The sequence below is a fragment of the Rhinoderma darwinii genome, chromosome 7, assembly GCF_050947455.1.
Source record: "Rhinoderma darwinii isolate aRhiDar2 chromosome 7, aRhiDar2.hap1, whole genome shotgun sequence".
NCBI lineage: Eukaryota > Metazoa > Chordata > Amphibia > Anura > Rhinodermatidae > Rhinoderma > Rhinoderma darwinii.
Genome location: NC_134693.1, coordinates 67,384,227 through 67,408,768, shown reverse-complemented (window position 1 = coordinate 67,408,768; position 24,542 = coordinate 67,384,227). Strand labels below are relative to the sequence as shown.

The window sequence follows — 24,542 nt, the reverse complement described above, 5'->3', positions numbered from 1 at the left end:
ATTTGCTCCCACAATAAAATAAATAGGTCACAGCAAGTCAGCAAGTGACCTACTTCTGCAAAATAAGAACTTTCCATCTCACACACACTAAGGTAAAATGCCATTATGTCAAGTAGTACATGCAGAGCCTTGACAAAGGGTAAGCAGATGAGGCAGCTGCCTTGGGTTACATTGAGGGGGGAGCAAAAAAATGCTCTGCCTTTAAATTTCTTTGTACAACCCATAGTACATGGTGTGCGGGCTGCTGATAATGCTAATAGGTGCCGAGGTACGATGAGCATTTCCCTTTAATGCATTACTGAGAGAACCGCAGTCTGGATACAGAACATTGAATAATCGGATAACATTTATTGCAGGTTACCACCTGATATCAGTACTGTTACTTAGATATCCAGGTTTATAACAAACCAAATTGGTGCAAAAAGGGATAAATACATGATACATCAAAACCATAACATACTTAAATTACACATAAAGAATTACTTGCCAAGTAAATCATTCAGACATTTCACTTTTCTTAAATAGGAAAATAGACTTTTGTGACATTTTTAAAGTATCCCTCCAATTCTGTTCTCCCATCCGATCTGATATTAGGCACGTAGAGATGCCAGTGCACACTGGGCAGTATACTTGCCAAGGCAACCGTACAATGCCTGGAGAGTATCATGCATGACCCTATTCTAATTAATAGGACCTGTGCATGATACTCTGTGGCCGCCATACAGTTGCCTCGGTAATTGCCGCTCATTGTGCACTAATGTCCCTCCACACCAAGATCGGGCAGGAGGAAAGAATTCGAGGGACACTTTATGTTGAGTTGTTATTAGGAGTTGCATTAATCATATTGTTGCAATAAAAAAAAAACATAAAAACATTTCTTAGATTTTGTAAATAGACCATAAGATTCTGATGTTTTTGTTTTTTTTTAAATTGTCAAATGTTCACATTACTAGTTATGCTCAGGCTGGATTCATACACGCAGTTTTTTAAGCAGTTTTTTGAGCCAAACACAGAAGTGAATCGAAGAAGATGGAAAAGTATAAAGGAAAGACTAAGGCTTCGTTCACATCTGTGTTGGGATTCTGTTCAAGGGTTCCGCCAGAGCTTTCCGTTGGGAACCCATGAACGGAATCTAAACTGAAACAAATGGAAACCATAGGTTTCCGTTTGCATCACCATTAATGACGGAAACGGTGCAAATGGTTTCCATTTGCCACCAATATTTAAGGGTCCGTAGTTTTGACGGAATGAATACTGTAGCCGACTGCGCTATTCATTACGTCAAAACGACGGAACCCTTAAACAACGGTGACAAACGGAAACCATTAATACAAAGGAATGCCTGCCGGCAACATAAGTCCTATTTTCCAACTATAAATCTAATTAAAATAACAAAATTTTTATTAGGCTATTATAGCAAAGGACAAACTACACAGAAATTAAAAGATTCATGTCCGTAGCTGACATTGATCAGCCTAGTGCAATATATAACAACTCTCTAGTGGGGGTACAGAGTGTCAGCGGCTGCAGGACGCCGCACTCCAGCCCACAGGTATAGTGTCAGAAGTCAGCAGGAACATGTGTTTAACATTTCAAGGAAAGCCCCCCCGACATGTTTCACTACAGGGGTATCGGAAACCATTTGGACCGGGTCCATCACCATTGAAATCAAAGGTGATGCAAACGGAAACCATAGGTTGTTTCAGTTTGGATTCCGTTCAAGGTTTCACCTGACGGAATGGTCCTGCGGAACCCATGAACGGAGTCCCGACGCAGATGTGAACGAAGCCTAATATGTTTCCTCTCAGTTGTATCCACTCCTGTGTTTGGCTAAAAAACAAACACAAAATTTGCATGTGTGAATGCAGCCAAAGGGTATGTTCACACGGCAGCGTTGATTACGGCAGGAGAAAACAGCTCTGGAATTTCAGACGTAATGGCATGTTCCAGGCGTTTTTCGCAGAGTCCATTACGGACGTAATTGGAGCTGTTTTTCTATGGAGTCAATGGAAAACGGCTCCAATTACGTCCCAAGAAGTGACAGGCACTTCTTTGACGCGGGCGTCTTTTTTACACGCCGTCTTTTGACAGCGGCGCGTAAAAAAAATGACCGTCGGCACAGAACATCGTAAAACCCATTCAAATGAATGGGCAGATGGAGCCGTATTTTCGGACGTAATTCGAGGTTAAAACGCCCAAATTACGTCCGTAAATAGGGTGTGTGAACCCAGCCTAATAGGACATAATAGCCCTTCGCACTGCATGCCAGATGTTGTTATTAGGTGGGTTTATTCTTATGTTTATATAGGCTAAATGGTTTTTCCCATATTAAACATTTATGGCATGTCCCCAAGATGTCATTGCTCAGTGAGCTTCCAGCCACTAAGAACCCACTGATCCTGAGAACTATATAAGCAATGGCGAATCATCATAGGGAGTTTTGGGAGGCCGCCCGGGGCACAAGGCTCCCGGGGGGCCCATGGCCGGCCAAAGTACAATGTAGTTTTGTCACGTTATTGCCGCGATTTTGCTGCGAATTGCGGCAAAAACCGCGATGAAACGGCATTGTATATGTCCTGCAAAAGGACCTTTAGACATAAGGTCACAAGACCTCATCTCTGAAGTTCTTACTACTATTTAGAGACCTGCTGGTCACATGTCCACAGGTCCCTGAGCAGCAGCAAGACTCCACAGAGAAGACTGAGGTGAGCTGCTATGTAAGTATAAGGGGATGTATTTGTTTAAGGGGTCTGTATTTAAGGTGTCTGGTGTGGGGACTGTATTTAGGGGGTCTGGTTTGGGGACTATATTTAGGGGGTCTGGTTTGGGGACTGTATTTAGGGGGTCTGGTTTGTATTTAGGAAGTTTGGTGTCTGTATTCGTTTAAGGAGTCTGTATTTAGGGTGTCTGAGTTCTGTATCAGTTTAAGGGGTTTAGGGTCTGTATATTTAGGTGTCTGTGTTAGTTTAAGGGGTCTGTATTTAGGGGGTCTGTATTAGTTTGACGTCTGGGGTCTGTATTAGTTAAAGGAGTCAGGTCTGGGGTCATTATTAGTGTAGGGGGTCAGGTTTGGGCTCTGTATTTCGGGGGTCTGTATTTAGGTGTCTGGGGTGGGGTCTGTATTTAGGGGGCCTGGTCTAGGGTCTGTATTAGTTTACGGGTCTTTATTTAGGAGTCTGTATTAGTTTAGGGGTCTGGTCTGGGGTCTGTATTAAGGGAGTCAGGTTTGGGGTCTTTATTAGTGTAGAGGGTCGGGTCTGGGGTCTGTAGTTAGGGGATCTGTATCAGTTTGACGTCTGGGGGTCTGTATTAGTTAAGGGAGTCAGGTCTGGGGTCATTATTAGTATAGGGGGTCAGGTCTGGGGTCTGTATTTAGGTGGTCTGTATTTAGGTGTCTGGGGTGGGGTCTGTATTTAGGGGGCCTGGTCTAGGGTCTGTATTTGTTTAGGGGTCTTTATTTAGGGGTCTGTTTTAGTTTAGGGGTCTGGTCTGGGGTCTGTATTTAGGGAGTCAGGTTTGGGGTCATTATTAGTGTAGAGGGTCAGGTCTGGGGTTTGTATTTTGGGGTACTCTCTGAGGTCTGTATTTATTTAGGGTGCTTATTCTGGGGTCTGTATTTGTTTAGGGGGGTCTGGTCTGGGGAGTGCAATAGTTTAGAAGGTCTAGGTCTGTATGTATTCTATAATCTAGACTGGGGTCCAAATTTATTAGTCTGAGTAAAAGGGGTTTTCCGGGCATATCGATAGGTCATCAGTATAAAAAAAATGGTCTGTGCCCAGACAACCCCTTTAATGTATGGTTCTGGGCCTTGGTGTCTAAAATTGTGTGCTTCTATAGAGGCTGTAAATGGCTGCAGAAGTGATGGGCAAAGATGTCTCATCAGGAGAAGTCGCCGTAACGGTCTGCTTCAGATGGAGAAGAAAAGAAAATGACTCCCATCAGAGTAGACATCACCTGTGAGTCACTGGCTCTATAGGGGATCTGTCCCCTCTCCTGACATGTCTGTTATAGGAAATCTTTGTATTCTACATATCTTTGTGTACCCAGGACTAATAAACAAATGCGTGTTACCATTCCTATTGTCAAGGGGAAGTGTGATACTGTCAGCGATGTTTGGAGACTGTCAGTATGTAGGGACACAGCCCTTTGACTAGGGGAATCATAACACCCATATGTCAATGCTCGCACAAAAAGGTGGTGTTCACTATAGATATGGCAGAGCGGTGGTGGGAAAGGGGGGCCCAAGTTTGGGGAACAGCCCATGGCCTATGGTCTACTTAATTCGCCACTGTCTATAAGCACTTTTGTCCTATTAATCTGTAGCAGTCTTTTTATATTTCCAATTAACAGTGAGCTGCAATCTATATCCTTTCCTTTTAACCAAGTGCTATTAAACAATCCTGTAATAATACTCTACCATTTGTCCCCGTATATTTATTGTATTTTACAGATAGTAGACAACCAAATACAGAAATACATGGTGCTGATTCCTTTGCAACCAGAAAAGGGCCTTTAAAGCAGTATTCTGGTAAAGCTATGATAATTATCATAAGACATATTGCACCAGACCTCTCAGTTGGAGATCAGTAGGGGACAAATAAAAAAAATCAGTGTGTCATTGTGCAGTCAATGTCAAAAACGGACATTATAAAAAAAGAGTTTATTCCAAAGTAGCATTTCTCAACACAGATCTAGTCTACACTCTTTTGCTCTGCCATGAACAAGGCAGTAGCATAATTTTTTGTTTTATTAAAAATATAATATACAAACACTACATAGCAAACTAGCATGCATACAGTAGACAGCTATCATAGAAGGCTCTATTCACTTCAGAGCTCAGACATTCACTTCTATTCACATGTCAAAATAACATCATTACTATATTAGGTATTAATAATAATTGGCTTATCAGTAAGTATATATATATATATATATATATATATATATATATATTCACACAACTATAGAACTGTTTATTGATTTTGATTGTTGATTTTTGATTGTTGAAATAATTAAACAATATTCCAAATTATTTAAGAAATTTAGTTTTTTTTAAATTTATCGATGATTTTATTATACTCACACTTTTGTAGACATCATTGCTGCTGTCTTCATACTTGTGCTGGATTCGTTCTTCCAGGAAGTAAATCCTCAATTTGAGGCTGAAATTTTCTTTTTTGAGGTCGTTGAGGTGTTGTGACAATGTTCTGTATCCGATAGACATGGTTTACCTTACCACTTCCGTTTTCTAAACTTTAGCATATTTTTATTATATCTCTATAGATATATATATATACACACACACCTGTGTACAAACTCTATTCTACAAATTTAAATAAACCCACAAACAAAAAAATTAGAATTTCAACTACTATGAAATCATAATGAAAAGTTCTCAGCTGACCAGGAGCTAAGACTGTGTAGTCTTTTGCATTGAGTATAGCTGGAAAGTGTTCAGAAAGCCAGTTGCTTTTTCTTTTTTTACTTCAGGGAGATATTTATGGAATCTTTCGCAGACAACTGTCATGAATCCATTACAGGCACAAGTGCTGAAAGCTGATACCAATAGAAAAGCTGTCACTGGAGCTACACACTGACTTTTAGTGAGGCAGCTGTTACTTTGGTCAACATGTCACACAATGTGAACACTTGGTATATTTTACACCTTGCAGTTAACAACAAAATGTTATTTTTTATTGCAAATTATTATATAAATTATCGCAAGACTTTAGATAAAATGTAAAAGCAAATGCAATAGTAAAAGCATGAATGTGTTTCTGTGTGTTATATAAGTGTTTTGAGTGATTTACTAGTCTCTGCTACAGCTTTGATCCTGGTCATTTTTAGCTAAGAGTCGAATCTAAGGTACCTAACCTACTAAAGCTCTCGCCCTGTGGCACCTGTTTAAAGTGAGGACATATTAGATATATTTTAGGCAGTGAAAGCGTTAAAACCCGCTACAGAATATAGATGCCACTATTGTTGGTATTAACATTGGTTGGTTGGTATTAACATTTTACATCGTTCAGAGATAACATTTAAACCACAGACAGGGGAAGTGAATATCATTGATTAACGTGATAAAATGGCACCTGTCAAGGGGTAGGATATATTAGGCAGCAAATAAACAATTCATTTTCACGAGACCCGTTGAGATAGGTGATTGTCACTGGGCCATCAGAGAATGGTGTGGACTCTCTGAGTTTCCAATAGATTTGACGGGGGTACAAAACTGGGGAGCGGAGTCTAAGGTAAGGCTAGGTTTTACGCTTTAATCTTCATACGGAGATATGGACTTAGTTGCTAGAATCTATAGGTCGTTACATAGGTTGAAAAGACACAAGTCCATCAAGTTCAACCTTTCTCAATCAATTACAAGTTATTTATTACCCCAGAGTAGTCTCCTTTGGCAACGGCTGAACAGGTGAGGTATAAATAAAAGAAGTCCTGGTGCAGGGTCCATACTAGCGAATGTCAGAGAGGCCGCAGATGTTCACTCATGGTAAGTAAAGCCAGAGGTCAGGCCAGCCGTTCACTCACGGAGAGCAGAGCCAGAGGTCAGCGCAGGCAGCAAACGGTTGTCATGGTAATCAGGCAAAAGGTCAGGGCGGGCGGCAAAACGGACATGATCAAGTTCAAGTGGGGTTGGCAATAGATCAGCCTTAGTATAAACAGCAGAGTAGAACTAGCAAGCTAGACTATAGAACCTAATTGCTCAATCACTGAGGGTCTGGTGGAGTCCATGCCTCGAAAGGTTTGAGTTGTTTTGGCGGCAGTAAGAGACTGTTTAGGCAGTCGATTATAATGATATGGCTGAACAGTGTATATGAATGTAGTACACCTACATCTCGAAAGTGACAAATATTACCTATCAGCATACAGAACTTCACAGTATATATCTGTGGGGAACAGTGGCATACATAGAAATAAGGGGGCCTTGTAGCAAAGATCAATGCAGAGCAGAGCAGTTGTATCTAGTGCTTAAACCTGTATTCGTCAGGTCAGTGGCACTGACGGGTTCAGTGTCAGTGGATCCTGCATGTTGCAGGATCGAGCTGTTATCGATCACATCTCAGTTATGAACTTAGATGTGATAGATAACAGGGGGATCCTGCGTGTCAGAGAGTACACTGAACCCGTCAGTGCCGATGACCTGACGGATTCAGGTCTCAGTGCAAGACACAGCTGCTCTGTACATAGGATACAAAGCAGCTATATCTTAAAAAGTTAAAATAATTTTTAATAAAAAGTAATTAGAAAGTTGCACCAAACACACTAATAAACATTTTGTATTAAAAACAGAAAGGTGTACATAGCCTTTAATCTTCAAAAAACGCAAATAATTTATTGTTCACCTGTAAACTCCTTACCTCCTTACCTTATTTTCCTCTCCAACTGTTCCAGCAGTGATGATTTTTTCTAATGAACTAACATGGCGCCGCCACTGTTACCACGTGACATCCTTGCCTACATATCCCATCATACCCCGCCGCACAAATCTGTCTGTTTGCGCGTTCACAAGATTCTCTGCTCCGTCATCGGTTAGAAGCAGGGAGTCTCGTGACCTAAACCTCGATTATACTCTCTGGAATTCACAGCATCCTGCATCACGTAGTTGGGAAATTTCACATGAATGCTAAATGCGCATGTACAACCAGAGACTACAGGTCGTAGCTATTGGGAACGGAGAACAAAATACAAGATCAGGGTAAGTTATTTTATACTGACAGAATGATGCAAAATAGGTTATTACAACTATTTAGAGACTTTTATATTTTGTAAAGTTGTATGACCTAGGTCCAATTTAAAGTATCCGTAATACCCTTTTAATTAGTTAAGCTGGAGAAAAAAACACCCCATAATATTTTGCACAATTTCTCCTGAACCAATATGTAATTGTTAACTGCTGTTTGGGCACACGGCAGGGCTTAGAAGGGAAAGAATGCAATTTGGCTTTTGGAACGCAGATTTTGCTTGATTGGTTGGTGGGCACCATGTCGCATTTGCAAAGCCCCTGAGACACCAGTACTGAGATACAGTACAGCCCCAAAGAAGTGACCCCATTTTGGAAACTGCCCTCATGTTTGTTTCCAGAAATGAATGCACAGCAGATAGCGCAAAATGAAAATTGCAATTTTTCCCACAGATATGCCATATCAGCGCCCAATATTTTATGACCAGCTTGTGCCTCTGTGGACAGACGGCTCGCTAATTATTATGCTGTGTTTCTTGGGTTTTAGAAACATCCTACATGTGGTCCTAATCTTTTGCCTGCACATACAACAGAGCTCAGGAGTAAAAGAGCATAATTTAGTGATTTATACAGCATTGGCCCACAATTGCTTGGCTATGAGCCGGGGCAGACTGGCCATCTGGCAGTTCTGGCAAATGCCAGATGGACCAGTGAACAGTGGGCCACCTGCTGGCAACCCAAACAATTAGTGCCGGCGGTCTACTGCCTCCCTGATGGGGTGGCGGTGCCACTGAAAGCAGCTGCCGCCACCCCCTCCTGCACTAATTGTACCTGCCTTACAATGACGCTGATCGGTAGGGCAGAATGACTTGCCCCGCCAATTAGCTCCTTTCAACAATGCTAGCAGCGCGATGATGTCATCGCACTGCTTGCATTGTTGAAAGGCGCTGATTTGGTGGGGCAAGTCATTCTGCCCTGCCAATCAGCGCTTTTCAACGACGCTACCGGCGCGATGACGTCATCGCGCCGCATCTGTTGTTGAAGGGCACGTCATTCTGCCCTGTAACTCAGCGCTGTTGTTTAGCCGCACCAGACGTGCTCAGAAGGGAGCAGGTCTGCATTGACACAGGATGGCGTGATAACGGGATCAAGGTGAGTATGCAAAGGGTTTTTTTCCACTTAAAAGTGTGAGTGTCCTTATCTACAGGGGGAAGCTATATGTGGGACACTATCTACAGGGGAGGCTATGTGTTGGGCAGTGTCTACAGGGGAGGCTATATGTGGGAAACTAAGGGGGGGCTACATTTGGGGTACTATATAAAGAGGAAGCTATATGTGGGGCACAACCTACAGAGGAGGCTTTATGTGGGGCCTTATCTACAGGGGAGGTTATATGTGGGACACTATCTACAGGGGAGGCTATATGTGGGGCACAGTCTACAGGGGAGGCTGTATGTGGGGCAATATATACAGGGGGAGATATATGTGAGGCACATTCTATAGGGGAGGCTATATGTAGGTTACTATCTATACGGGGGCTATATGTGCGACACCATATACAGGGGGGCTATATGTGGGACACCATATACAGAGGGCTATATGTGGGACACCTTATACAGGGGGGCTATATGTGGGAAACCATATACAGGGGGGCTATATGTGGGACACCATATACAAGGGGCTATATGTGGGACACCATATACAGGGGGGTTATATGTGGGATACTATCTACAGGGGATGCTACATGTGGGACAATATCTACAGGGGGGCTATATGTGGGGCACTATATACAGGGGAGGCTATATGGGGGGAACTATCTACAGGGGGCTCTATGGGGGCACTATGTATGTGGAGCACTGTGTGTGTGTGTGTGTGTGTGTGTGTTTGGGACACCGTGTGCTGTGCTACTATAATCAGGGACACAGTGTATGGTGCTATTATAATTAGAGGTGCAGCGTATGGAACGATAATATTTAGGGGTGTGTGTCACATTTACAGTGTGTGTCACCATGAGAATTTTATCTTCGTTGATAGGTGCAGAAATTTTTGAATAGTGGGAAGCTGAACACATCTGAGCAAACTGCAGAAATGGGCAGTGGCAATGAGAAGTCATCATAGAGGTCTGGACCATATGGAGAAGAAAAGAGAAAAAGAACACTACAATCTGAGACGTTACCGGTGAGTCACTTAATGTAAATGTTTATTCTGCCTCTAATCAGCACTGTAGTCGCTGTATGATCTGCAGCGAGATGATGGGTGGTATGATATATTTTTTGTGAAACAGCAACTCCCAGCATAGCCTTACGATTGTTTGGTCCATGCTGGGATCTGTAGTTTTACGCGGCACAAAACTATACAACAGGGGTTGCACTAAATTGAGCTGTATTTGTGCTGGTGCTGTATTTATGTACTGAGCTTGGTTCTGGAGCTGTATATATGTACTGAGCTTGGTTCTGGTGTTGTATATATGTACTGAGCTCGGTTCTGATGCTGTATTTATGTACTGAGCTCGGTTCTGGTGCTGTTTATATGTACTGAGCTTTGTTCTGGTACTGTATTTATCTAATGAGCTTGGTTCCGGAGTTGTATATATGTGCTAAGCTTTGTTCTAGTGTTGTATATATGTACTGAGCTTTGTTCTGGTGTTGCATATATGTACTGAGCTTGGTTCTGGTGTTGTATTTATGTACTGAGCTTGGTTTTGATGCTTTATATATGTATGAGCTTGGTTCTGGAGCCGTATATATGTCAGAGCTTAGTTCTGATGCTGTAATTATATAGAATATATTTATAATAACAAAATTACAGTGCAGATGGAATTGTTTTCAATTCATTGTATATTTAATGGGAACCTGTCAGGTAGTTTTAACCCCTTGAACCGCCACCATGTGGTAATACATGACCTGACAATATTTCCAAACATTCCCCTGTATGTTGTTTTCAGATGCAGAAAAATCTATAAAATCAACTTTTAAACCGGCGCACGCTATATGCTAATTACTCATTAAAGGGTCATGGGGTGGTGCCGCTATCCTGAAGTGTCACATAGTCCTGCCTCCAAACCCAATTTTCAATGCTTGATTGACATCCCTCTAGCTGTTATACAGTACATTACAACCAGTCTCCTCCAACTTTCTCGGATGCGCCATTGCCTTGTACAGCTTGGGCACACAACGTGCAGCGAGGTGTACTTTGCACCGCGCGTGCCAGTATAAGGCAACAGAACATCTGCAAAAGTTGGAGGATGCTGCTAGTGATGTAGAACAGCCAGGGAGATGTCAATCAAAATCTGGGGGGCACCATTTTAATTTTCGCCTGAGGCAGCAGAAAAGCAAGAATCGGCCCTTTGGACAGTGGTGAACGCAATCACCAACATTACAATAACTGCTGCCTCCTTGTGTTTAAAACAACATCTTTCCAAGATTTATTGCTGTGTACTTTGCAATGATGGGAAGGAGCACCACAGAAATGAAGTATAGTGCTTGTTGGCCGAGCCACAGCTAATCAGCTCTAGACTTGTTTTCTGCACTGATGCCTCACTCATTAGCGCACATCTCTGGCGCCACAGAGGAAAAGGAGAATCAGTACCTGCCCAGTCTGCATGTACAAATCAAACCTAACACTGGTTGGTTGAGCATCCCCTGATCATAAATATGCATTTGGGTGAGGCCTTGTTTACACGCGCGTGATATACGTTCGTGCGACGCGCGTGATTTTCACGGGTGTCGTACGCACCTATGTAAGTCTATGGGGCAGTGCAGACAGTCCGTGATTTTTGCGCAGCGTGAGTGCGTTGCGTAAAAGTCACGACATGTTGTTCGCACATCACGCACCCATTGAAGTCAATGGGTGCGTGAAAATCACGCATTCCACACGGAAGCACCTCCGTGGGACGTGCGTTTTTCACGCATCACTTGTTAACTGCATGTAAATGACTTTGAAAACTTGTCCAAACAAGCAGAAACCAGGAAGTGCTTTAGATTCTACAACGTGTTTGGGCCATAGCTACCTACAGAGAGAGAAGTGCATTCATGCCGCGTGCTCTTGATGTTGAAAAACTAATCTGCCTTGTGCAGGAGAGGCCCGAGGTGTGGGACACCCGCGCGGAGGCCTACCATGACCGGTCGGCCAAAGAAGTGGCATGGGACCACATAGCCACGGCGCTATTCAGCAGCGAATGGGCAAAAAGCAGCACATGAGACCGGCAGAGAATTGGTGAGTACATGTCTTTGTAGATGAAATGTCATCCCTATTTAGTAGTGTGTCCCTGTGTAATACTTTTCCAAAATGGCCAACGTTGCTTTTGTGTCACTGCAGCATCACCTTGTGAAATTTACTTTTCTGTGTAAGGACCGTGATGTTTTTGCCAGTCGAGTTGTTTGTGCTGGAACACAATGAGTGACCATTTTTTTTGGTTCATCCTACAGTCCATGATGTTAAGACCCGGTGGAGGAGCTGCAGGGATCAGTTCCGTCGGGAGTACGGAGACAGAGGCCGAAGTGGCGAGTGTGCCTCTAAGAAAAGGAGGTACCTGTACACCGACCAACTAATGTTCCTCAAAGACATAATGGAGATGCGAGCGTAAGTACATGTCAAAATGTTTGTTTGCACATGTCATGTCCTCAAAACAGCCTGTTTGTTCGTTGTTGACAAGTGGTTTCTCATTATGCTTTTATATTCTAGAACCACAGACAATCTGAACGACTCGGAAGAGGAGCCTGACCATGCGGAGTCCCAGCCGCAACGTTACACCAGTCGTCTGCTGCCCCTAACCCCGGAGCCGACACCACAGGACCCTGCGCCACTAGTGTCCGGCCCACCAGAAGTCCCACCGGATGAAATTCCTCTACATCGTGCACCAGCCAGACGCCGACGCAGTCAGATGGCATTCGCTGTTGCGCAAGTGGACGGAAGGGTCCTTGAATACCTGCGTCGTGCAGCAGATGAGGACGGCTATGAGTACTTTGCCCGCAGCATCGTGCCACTGCTGCGCAAGGTACCGGACTATAGGCTGGCGCGCTTCCAGTGCGCAATCGTCACCTTGATTGACTCTGCAACACCACCCAACAATCCTCGCCAGTGTTTCTCAGCACTCGAGCATTGGCGAGTATTACCCGAGCTCAAATTTCCCAGGCCCATCCCAACCAGCCACCCCAGGGCACGCCAACAGCAGTATCGGCCAGTGACTGCCCGCTTTTCCCCTGGTCATCTGCCTGCCCGTGACCGTCATTGTGCACCGTACAGCAGAGCAGCAGAAACATATGCACCGCCTTTCCCAGGCCACAGCTTCCAGGCGCAGCATCAGCACCACTATGCTGTAGAGGAACATCCACTGCAGGTCCGTGGAAAGCATAGTGGTGCCGAAATGGGCGCCTACAATTCCCCGCCTCATCAGTACCAGGAGTTGTAGAACTGCGTGTGGGATGTTGTAAAATAATGGGTTTTGTTTTATGCCTTCAGTGTTGGGTTCATGTTTGTGTTGCATCATGTTGGTGCAAAGTTACCAGTTGTATGTGAATATTTTTGCACTTGTGTTTTTGTGTGCTGACAACATAAAAACTCTGTTGTTTTGATTTGCAATTGCGTGTGGACATTAATTATTCCTCCGAATTTTCACAATGTTTTGCAAACTTGATGTTACTGTACATTCACACACTGTTTACCAGGTCCCAACAGAGTGGCATGCGTTCATTGAGGTTTTAGTTCATCTGTTGGGGTTTGGCATTATTCCAAAGAGATTTAAATGTTGCGGTGAAATGCTTTCACATTTGCCACACAAAGGACAGTTGGGATTGTATGAGAAATCAATGTCTTAGAGCAAATTTGTTTCTCATGCAATCACTTGTTTGCCTGTTAAATGCCAAGTTCAAACCCAAACAGATGTAAGCTCGCAACCCACGTCAAGGGTCCTCATGTATTGCGAGTCCCTCACACTACAAGCCCCTAACATAAAACACAAAACACGGGGCACTTAGGACCTTTGGACACAATAATAATAACAACTATGCCACCCTTTAAATGGCATCGAGCTGCCATGGTACGGCTCCTGCAGGGCTCTCTAAATATGCTGCAAAACTTTCCTGCACTCGGAGTCCAGATGTTACAGATCTCCCTAGTGGAATTGGCGGCACTGTTTTGATGGTGGCTGCATTTGTTTGTATATATTCAGAATCAAAACTAGCGTCATGGATGCGGCTGAAGTTATACAGAACTACACACGCTTGGATGATACGTGTCACATTCTGCGGTGACATTTGCATTGTTGTCAGAAACACCCGCCACCTGTTAGACATAATGCCAGAGGCGCATTCGACAAATCTTCGCGCTCTGCATAGGCGGTAATTGAACATGCGTCTACGCTCATCCAAGCCCCTTCTTGCAAATGGACGCATTACTTGCCTTGTCAGGGCAAAACCCTCATCTGCAACAATGACATATGGGATTAGTGGGCCGCTGGAGCCAGGGAGGATTGTAGGTTCTGGCACAGCAAGTTGATTATTCCTAAGACGTTTACCCATTCTGGACGAACTAAATATGCGGGCATCAGCAGAGCTTCCATACGACCCAATGTCTACTAAAACAATAATTACTGTCCGCCAAGGCCAACAAGACGATTGAAAAAAACTGCTTGTAGTTATAGTATCTTGAGCCAGTGCGTGGGGGCTTCTTCACACAAATGTGCTTGCCGTCTAGGGCACCAATACAATGAGGAAATTGTGTTGCGGTAAGAAATGCGTCCGAAATACTAAGCCACTGTTCTGCCGTGGGCTGAGGCATGATCGTGGCCTTTATTCTCTGCCACAGCACTACACAGGTGGATGTCACAATGAATGAAATGGTGGTAACTCCAAGAAGAAATTCAAAATGTAAAGAATGGTAACTATTGCCTGTGGCCAGAAATCTACATGACAGGAAAAACAGAAACAACAAAGAACACGTTATGTGTGACATGAAATCCATACAGCATCCTGTAAGCACTAATTTCAGAAACACACATACCTCAAGGTCACAAGCAGTCATTCCTCAGGGGAAATGCAGCGCCGCATGTTTGTATTCTGATAGGTGATTCCTGTTCGAATCTGCGCAAGCAGCATATCAAAAGTGGCCACGGACATGCTGCAAAAGGCTCGAAATTTCTCAGGGTGACGCCGTAGGTCCTCATGGAGGGTATGAAAGTGCCCTTTGGAGGTACGTTGGGTCACAGTGGATGAACCCAAATCCTACTTCTTGTACGCGGGTGGTGCTGTAGCATGGGACGCCATTCGCCAAATCTGCGCGAAATCATCCACGCGAGCAGCACACGGGCCAGCGACGGAGAAGGCATAAATGTGGATTCCAAGACAAGTCGCGTGGCAACTGTTTAAACAAACATTGTTTTTGCTGAGGAGGAAATAAGGCTCACAACCTGTTCACCCAGCAAGCAGATGTTTTGCAAGGGTGCCTTTTTGTAGGCTGGCCTCTCATGAACACCTCCCTCCTTTTTTACGCGCGTTTTCAACTCAGGTCGCACGCACATAAAAAACGCAGCAACGCAGCGTATACGGATGGCAAACGTATGTGCAACGCGCGCAAAACACAGCGTTTTTTGCGCGTTGTTTTCAGTGTGGGTCGTATGTGTGGTATAGGTCTAGTGTGTAAGTGTTATGTGAGGTATGTGTTTAGCATTTGTGTGGTGTGTGCGGTATGTGTCTAGTGAAAGTAGTGTGTGTGGCATGTGTCTGGTACGTGTTTAGTGTGTGAGTGGTATGTGTCTAGTATGTGAGTAGTGCGTGCAGCATCTGTGCCAGGTGTCAGTAGTGCATGCTCAACATGTGTCCTTGATGTGGGTAGACAACCTGCAGCATATGTCTTGGGAAGGAGTGGACGATATATCCTAGGTGTGAGTGGTGTGCGTGTGCATGTGTCCTAGGTGTGAGTGGTGCATGTGCGGCATATGTCCTAGGTGTGAGTGGGGGATGTGTTCTAGGTGTACGGGTATGTGCACACAACCTATTTTCAGCCATAATGGAGGCATTTTACGCCTCGAATTATGCCTGGAAAGACGGCTCCCATACGTCGGCAAACATCTGCCCATTGCTTGCAATGGGTCTTACGATGTTCTGTGCAGACGAGCTGTCACTTTACGCGTCGCTGTCAAAATACAGCGCGTAAAATGATGGCTCGTCAAAAGAAGTGCAGGACACTTCTTGGGACGTTTTTGGAGCCGTTTTCTCATAGACTCTATTAAAAATGGCCGTAAAAAATGCTGCGAAAACGCAGCGAAAAACGCAAGTTGCTCAAACAAAACTTGAAAACAGCTCCGTATTTTCAGACGTATTTTGTTAATCGTGTGAACATACCCTAAGAGGTGTGTGTGCGCATATGTTTCCTTAGGTGTGCGTGCGCATGTGTCGTAGATGTGAGTGGTGTGCGTGTGCATGTATCGTAGATGTGAGTGGTGTGCATGCGCATGTGTCGTAGATGTGAGTGGTGTGCGCGCGCATGTGTCATAGGTGTGAATGGTGTGCGTGGGCATGTGTCCTAGGTGTGAGGGGTGTTTGTGGGCATGTGTCCAAGGTGTGAGTGGCACGAATGCAGCATGTGTCCAGCTTCTGGGTAGCATCTGTGCGTCATGTGTCCAACATGTGAGTGTGTGTGTACATGGCTGAATATAAAATATAAATCATACTATTTAGTTACAGTATGGTGATATTTTAGCATTGTTTAATGGTATAATTTGCAATCATTATACGTCAGTATTAGGCCATGATTACGCAATCAGGATTTGATTAGGGCTAAGTCCCTGATTCCACACCTAAATCCCTTTCAAATGCACTAACATTCTGTATCCATTACAAGTGAATGGGCTATTTTATACCTCATTTACATGCAGCGGAGAGAAGTCTGCTTGAATTTTTTCCCCGCTCCTGCAAAAATAAATCCTCGAGAATAATGAACATGTTCATTATTCTCGTGGAAGACCAGTGGATTCGTTGGAGTTGGCGCTTTCAGGACTATTCCTCTTTCATTTACACCTGTTTTAATAAATCTCCCCATGTCTTGTATAGCTGAAAGGTGGTCCCATGTACTCCAGCCCAAAACTGGCGGCTGCGTATGGCCTGTGGTGGGCCTGTGTGCTTAAAAATGCCGGGGCTGATTTTAAGTCCCAGTCCAGCCCTGGCTCTGAGGTCAAATAATAAAAGAAACCCCCAAGAAGTGACCCATTTTAGAAACTACACACCTCAAGGCATTTATCAAGGGGTGTAGTGAGCATTTTCACCCCACAGGTCTTTTCCAGAAATAAATGCGCTGCATATGGTGCAAAGTGAAAGCTTGCAATTTTTCCACAGATATACGCTATTTCAGCGCACATTACTGTAAAAACTGTAGTTTTTTTGCACACTTCAGGGCTCAGAAAGAAAAGAGCGCTATTTGGTTTTGGAGCGTGGATTTTGCTTGGTAGTAGTTCTGTTTGGGGATTTACTGATATTTTAATTTATAATGTGGAGGCATATGTAAGTTTGTTGAGTGTCAAGGGATAATAAGGTGGTATAATAATGGGGTGAATAAATAACAAAATTAATAATCCATAGATGTGTGTTTCGCTTTGAAGCAATTCTTTTTGTATGGCCCAGGTTTTTTGAGGGCAAGTGTCACACCGATAAATGGTATCCTTTCCAATCCCCCTTTGAAACACACTCTGCACCAGTTTAGGGAAATTCACTGAGAAAGTGTTGCTCTGGTACAATACGGGAACCCTCGCTTACAGCAGATGTACTTGGGCTTTCCGCTTCCTGATTTTCAAATATTAGGGCCTTAATATCTACCTCTATTAACAGAAAAAATATTCCCCTCTGGTCTGCACATCAGGGTGTTTATTCATTCCCACCTTACGGGAGCCATAACTTTTTAGTTTTTTTTATTGACGTAGGCATATGTGGGCTGTTTTTTTATTGGTACCATTTTAGGGTACATGTGACTTTTTTTAAAACTCATTTTATTGACTTCTGGTACAAGGTGCGGTTATAAAAAAAAATGACATAGAACATCTTACATCGATATATTCCAGTCCTCCGGTGGGCCAGTCCGAAACTGAAATGGGGAGAAAGGTAGTCATGGTATTTATAATATATTTCTATTGGAAGTCTTGATGGGCATGTGTCTTTTTTAAACCATACTAACTATGTAACTATGAACAGCCTGGACCTGGGGCCTTACCTTTAATGGGGTTGTACATGACCGGACAACTGATGACCTATGCACCGGATAACTTGAAAAGTCATTGAAAAAGTCAAGTTAAAGTTTCTTGCCACTGTGTATTTAATGCGTTAAGAGTCAAGATAAAGATGGTTACATCAGTAAATAACATATTAACTTTATTCTGCACATCGTTCTGATTACAGGGATAAATGTAAACAGGTTTTTTTTATGTTTTACTATTTTTGAAAGTATTTGCCTATCAGAAATGAAGCGCCGCAGTGCTCATACGAGCATTCTGCTGCTTTGTTTTAGTGATCAGTGGGGGTTTCAGTGCTCATACCCAACCGACCAAAACTTCTGACATGTCACTATGACATCTCATAAGTTTTTTTTTTTAAAGATTAGTTACACTAAAGAAAAGGTGTTATCATTTTTATTAGGAGTCCCTACATTAGCTTTTTCTGGCGCACAGGACCTCCCAGATGCGCCAGAATTATTAATATCTATTAATATTTCTGGCGCATCTCTAGGTCCTGTGTGCCGCAATAGAAATTAGAATTCTAGTTACCGGGGTAATAATGGGGGGTTATTATTAGCCTTTTTACTGGCTAACACTAAGCCCCAGCCTTAGTAATGGAACGCTGTCAATCAGACAGTGGCCATTACTAAGGCGGTAATAATGTATTTAAAAAAGCACGGAGACTTAAGAATTTTTTTTATTGAAATAAAAACATGCAACCCTCTTTCACCATTTTTTATTTTTTTTTTAAAACCTAGATCATCAACGTAGTCCAACGAATCTACGACTTAGTCCAATTGGTCCAGCAGAACCTACCAAAAAAAGGTAAGTTAGCAGTATGAATTTTTTGTTTACATAGTTTTATTTTTTTTGTTTCGATTTACAAGTGTGAATGATCCAATAGAGTTTGGCTACTTGGAGTTCTTATAATTTTTTTGCAGATAGGGGCAACATTTACATTTTTGCCTCAGGCAGCAGAAAAGCTAGAATCGGCCCTGATTATGCCTGTCAGTGTCTAATAGGCATACACTAAAGGCAGATCTGGGGGCCTTTGTCAGGCGCCCAGCTGCTATGGGAACCATTGGCACCCCATGATTGCATCATGGGGTGCAGTTTGGGAGAGGTGTTAAGTTCAAAGGCTCATACACCTGTGGTGATTGCAATGTTTGCCAATTTGTAAACCCCACTAATGTATTCATAGACCCTATTGATCAAAGACAATACCAATTAAAGTCATACATTAATTGTCATAGTAAAAACGTTATTTATGCGCTTACATGTTCCTGCCCCAAAATTTAGATAGGTCAAACAAGTCAAGAACTTCGAAAGAGACTACTACAACTTATATCAACTATCACTTTGGCAGACGGAAATTTTCAACAAGACAAGAGTCTGACCTCAGTGGTTTCACACTTTTATGCAAAAACATAAAGGTAAGACCGCAAGTTTACAAGTCATTGGATTAGAACAGTCTAATATTAGAGGGGGTAATATTACCCCCAAACTTTTACAACACGAATCCAGATGGATTTATAATCTAAAACGCATGGCTCCCAGGGGTATGAACGAAAAATTATGATATACAGGACAGAGGCGTAGCTAGGTTCTCCTGCAACCGGGGCAAAGAGTCAGCTTGGAGCCCCCCCCCCCCCCAAACTCTTTCCCGACATCTCCTTCCCACTCACCATGTTTGCTTTCTCAACCAGTCAAGGGGTATGTAACTTTTTTTTCCCCTATTATTTTAATGTAACTGTAGCATAAAGCCATTTGTACATTTTACAAGCAGTATAGTTCTATGTGCGGTCCTTGTTTTACGGATCCGTGATATGCAGCCGTATAAATGGCAATGGATGTGTGCTTGAGGCCTTAGGCCTCATGCCCACTTCATTTTTTTCCATTGTTTGAACTGATAGCACCCTGACACATTCATTTCAATGGGTCCATGCACACTTCCGTTGTTTTAACTGAACCGTGCCGCCGTTCCCTCAAAAATAGGGCAGGTCCTACTCCTGCCCGTTTTTGACGGAACAGTCTTGGCCTTTGCATTGATTTGGTCCGTGAAACAACGGACTGCACACATTAGCGGCAGTGCAGCGGCCGAGGGAAGTGTGCATAAGGCTTACAGTCAAATCCTTCCTCCCCGCTAAAACAATTTATACAAAATCCCCTCACCCCACATAATATTTACAATTAAATCCCCCCTCCCACACAAATACGATTGGCGGTAAGGCAGCTGGCCATCAGGGCCCAGGTCAATGTCTATAGTTCGTATACCTACCTGTGGCAGCTCGGACAGCAGTAAGGCAGGCTCGGCTGGGACTAGGCAGCAGCGTTTTTTGCGCGTTGTTTTCAGTGTGGGTCGTATGTGTGGTATAGGTCTAGTGTGTAAGTGTTATGTGAGGTATGTGTTTAGCATTTGTGTGGTGTGTGCGGTATGTGTCTAGTGAAAGTAGTGTGTGTGGCATGTGTCTGGTACGTGTTTAGTGTGTGAGTGGTATGTGTCTAGTATGTGAGTAGTGCGTGCAGCATCTGTGCCAGGTGTCAGTAGTGCATGCTCAACATGTGTCCTTGATGTGGGTAGACAACCTGCAGCATATGTCTTGGGAAGGAGTGGACGATATATCCTAGGTGTGAGTGGTGTGCGTGTGCATGTGTCCTAGGTGTGAGTGGTGCATGTGCGGCATATGTCCTAGGTGTGAGTGGGGGATGTGTTCTAGGTGTACGGGTATGTGCACACAACCTATTTCCAGCCATAATGGAGGCATTTTACGCCTCGAATTATGCCTGAAAAGACGGCTCCCATACGTCGGCAAACATCTGCCCATTGCTTGCAATGGGTCTTACGATGTTCTGTGTAGACGAGCTGTCACTTTACGCGTCGCTGTCAAAATACAGCGCGTAAAATGATGGCTCGTCAAAAGAAGTGCAGGACACTTCTTGGGACGTTTTTGGAGCCGTTTTCTCATAGACTCTATTAAAAATGGCCATAAAAAATGCTGCGAAAACGCAGCGAAAAACGCAAGTTGCTCAAACAAAACTTGAAAACAGCTCCGTATTTTCAGACGTATTTTGTTAATCGTGTGAACATACCCTAAGAGGTGTGTGTGCGCATATGTTTCCTTAGGTGTGCGTGCGCATGTGTCGTAGATGTGAGTGGTGTGCGTGTGCATGTATCGTAGATGTGAGTGGTGTGCATGCGCATGTGTCGTAGATGTGAGTGGTGTGCGCGCGCATGTGTCATAGGTGTGAATGGTGTGCGTGGGCATGTGTCCTAGGTGTGAGGGGTGTTTGTGGGCATGTGTCCAAGGTGTGAGTGGCACGAATGCAGCATGTGTCCAGCTTCTGGGTAGCATCTGTGCGTCATGTGTCCAACATGTGAGTGTGTGTGTACATGGCTGAATATAAAATATAAATCATACTATTTAGTTACAGTATGGTGATATTTTAGCATTGTTTAATGGTATAATTTGCAATCATTATACGTCAGTATTAGGCCATGATTACGCAATCAGGATTTGATTAGGGCTAAGTCCCTGATTCCACACCTAAATCCCTTTCAAATGCACTAACATTCTGTATCCATTACAAGTGAATGGGCTATTTTATACCTCATTTAGATGCAGCGGAGAGAAGTCTGCTTGAATTTTTTCCCGCTCCTGCAAAAATAAATCCTCGAGAATAATGAACATGTTCATTATTCTCGTGGAAGAGCAGTGGATTCGTTGGAGTTGGCGCTTTCAGGACTATTCCTCTTTCATTTACACCTGTTTTAATAAATCTCCCCATGTCTTGTATAGCTGAAAGGTGGTCCCATGTACTCCAGCCCAAAACTGGCGGCTGCGTATGGCCTGTGGTGGGCCTGTGTGCTTAAAAATGCCGGGGCTGATTTTAAGTCCCAGTCCAGCCCTGGCTCTGAGGTCAAATAATAAAAGAAACCCCCAAGAAGTGACCCATTTTAGAAACTACACACCTCAAGGCATTTATCAAGGGGTGTAGTGAGCATTTTCACCCCACAGGTCTTTTCCAGAAATAAATTCGCTGCATATGGTGCAAAGTGAAAGCTTGCAATTTTTCCACAGATATACGCTATTTCAGCGCACATTACTGTAAAAACTGTAGTTTTTTTGCACACTTCAGGGCTCAGAAAGAAAAGAGCGCTATTTGGTTTTGGAGCGTGGATTTTGCTTGGTAGTAGTTCTGTTTGGGGATTTACTGATATTTTAATTTATAATGTGGAGGCATATGTAAGTTTGTTGAGTGTCAAGGGATAATAAGGTGGTATAATAATGGGGTGAATAAATAACAAAATTAATAATCCATAGATGTGTGTTACGCTTTGAAGCAATTCTTTTTGTATGGCCCAGGTTTTTTGAGGGCAAGTGTCACACCGATAAATGGTATCCTTTCCAATCCCCCTTTGAAACACACTCTGCACCAGTTTAGGGAAATTCACTGAGAAAGTGTTGCTCTGGTACAATACGGGAACCCTCGCTTACAGCAGATGTACTTGGGCTTTCCGCTTCCTGATTTTCAAATATTAGGGCCTTAATATCTACCTCTATTAACAGAAAAAATATTCCCCTCTGGTCTGCACATCAGGGTGTTTATTCATTCCCACCTTACGGGAGCCATAACTTTTTAGTTTTTTTTATTGACGTAGGCATATGTGGGCTGTTTTTTTATTGGTACCATTTTAGGGTACATGTGACTTTTTTTAAAACTCATTTTATTGACTTCTGGTACAAGGTGCGGTTATAAAAAAAAATGACATAGAACATCTTACATCGATATATTCCAGTCCTCCGGTGGGCCAGTCCGAAACTGAAATGGGGAGAAAGGTAGTCATGGTATTTATAATATATTTCTATTGGAAGTCTTGATGGGCATGTGTCTTTTTTAAACCATACTAACTATGTAACTATGAACAGCCTGGACCTGGGGCCTTACCTTTAATGGGGTTGTACATGACCGGACAACTGATGACCTATGCACCGGATAACTTGAAAAGTCATTGAAAAAGTCAAGTTAAAGTTTCTTGCCACTGTGTATTTAATGCGTTAAGAGTCAAGATAAAGATGGTTACATCAGTAAATAACATATTAACTTTATTCTGCACATCGTTCTGATTACAGGGATAAATGTAAACAGGTTTTTTTTATGTTTTACTATTTTTGAAAGTATTTGCCTATCAGAAATGAAGCGCCGCAGTGCTCATACGAGCATTCTGCTGCTTTGTTTTAGTGATCAGTGGGGGTTTCAGTGCTCATACCCAACCGACCAAAACTTCTGACATGTCACTATGACATCTCATAAGTTTTTTTTTTAAAGATTAGTTACACTAAAGAAAAGGTGTTATCATTTTTATTAGGAGTCCCTACATTAGCTTTTTCTGGCGCACAGGACCTCCCAGATGCGCCAGAATTATTAATATCTATTAATATTTCTGGCGCATCTCTAGGTCCTGTGTGCCGCAATAGAAATTAGAATTCTAGTTACCGGGGTAATAATGGGGGGTTATTATTAGCCTTTTTACTGGCTAACACTAAGCCCCAGCCTTAGTAATGGAACGCTGTCAATCAGACAGTGGCCATTACTAAGGCGGTAATAATGTATTTAAAAAAGCACGGAGACTTAAGAATTTTTTTTATTGAAATAAAAACATGCAACCCTCTTTCACCATTTTTTATTTTTTTTTTTAAACCTAGATCATCAACGTAGTCCAACGAATCTACGACTTAGTCCAATTGGTCCAGCAGAACCTACCAAAAAAAGGTAAGTTAGCAGTATGAATTTTTTGTTTACATAGTTTTATTTTTTTTGTTTCGATTTACAAGTGTGAATGATCCAATAGAGTTTGGCTACTTGGAGTTCTTATAATTTTTTTGCAGATAGGGGCAACATTTACATTTTTGCCTCAGGCAGCAGAAAAGCTAGAATCGGCCCTGATTATGCCTGTCAGTGTCTAATAGGCATACACTAAAGGCAGATCTGGGGGCCTTTGTCAGGCGCCCAGCTGCTATGGGAACCATTGGCACCCCATGATTGCATCATGGGGTGCAGTTTGGGAGAGGTGTTAAGTTCAAAGGCTCATACACCTGTGGTGATTGCAATGTTTGCCAATTTGTAAACCCCACTAATGTATTCATAGACCCTATTGATCAAAGACAATACCAATTAAAGTCATACATAAATTGTCATAGTAAAAACGTTATTTATGCGCTTACATGTTCCTGCCCCAAAATTTAGATAGGTCAAACAAGTCAAGAACTTCGAAAGAGACTACTACAACTTATATCAACTATCACTTTGGCAGACAGAAATTTTCAACAAGACAAGAGTCTGACCTCAGTGGTTTCACACTTTTATGCAAAAACATAAAGGTAAGACCGCAAGTTTACAAGTCATTGGATTAGAACAGTCTAATATTAGAGGGGGTAATATTACCCCCAAACTTTTACAACACGAATCCAGATGGATTTATAATCTAAAACGCATGGCTCCCAGGGGTATGAACGAAAAATTATGATATACAGGACAGAGGCGTAGCTAGGTTCTCCTGCAACCGGGGCAAAGAGTCAGCTTGGAGCCCCCCCCCCCCAAACTCTTTCCCGACATCTCCTTCCCACTCACCATGTTTGCTTTCTCAACCAG

General features: G+C 43.0%; 1 protein-coding gene across 1 annotated transcript in view; it reads right to left on the bottom strand.

The window, feature by feature from the left end:
* Positions 1–5,239, bottom strand: part of PDE4DIP (phosphodiesterase 4D interacting protein) — a 188,777-nt gene extending 183,538 nt beyond the window's left edge. Inside the window, exon 1 of the mRNA XM_075833503.1 lies at positions 5,084–5,239. Coding sequence (XP_075689618.1) covers positions 5,084–5,224 — 141 coding nt within the window. The 5' untranslated portion in view covers positions 5,225–5,239. The remainder of the gene's footprint in view (positions 1–5,083) is intronic.
* Positions 5,240–24,542: the final 19,303 nt, after the last annotated feature.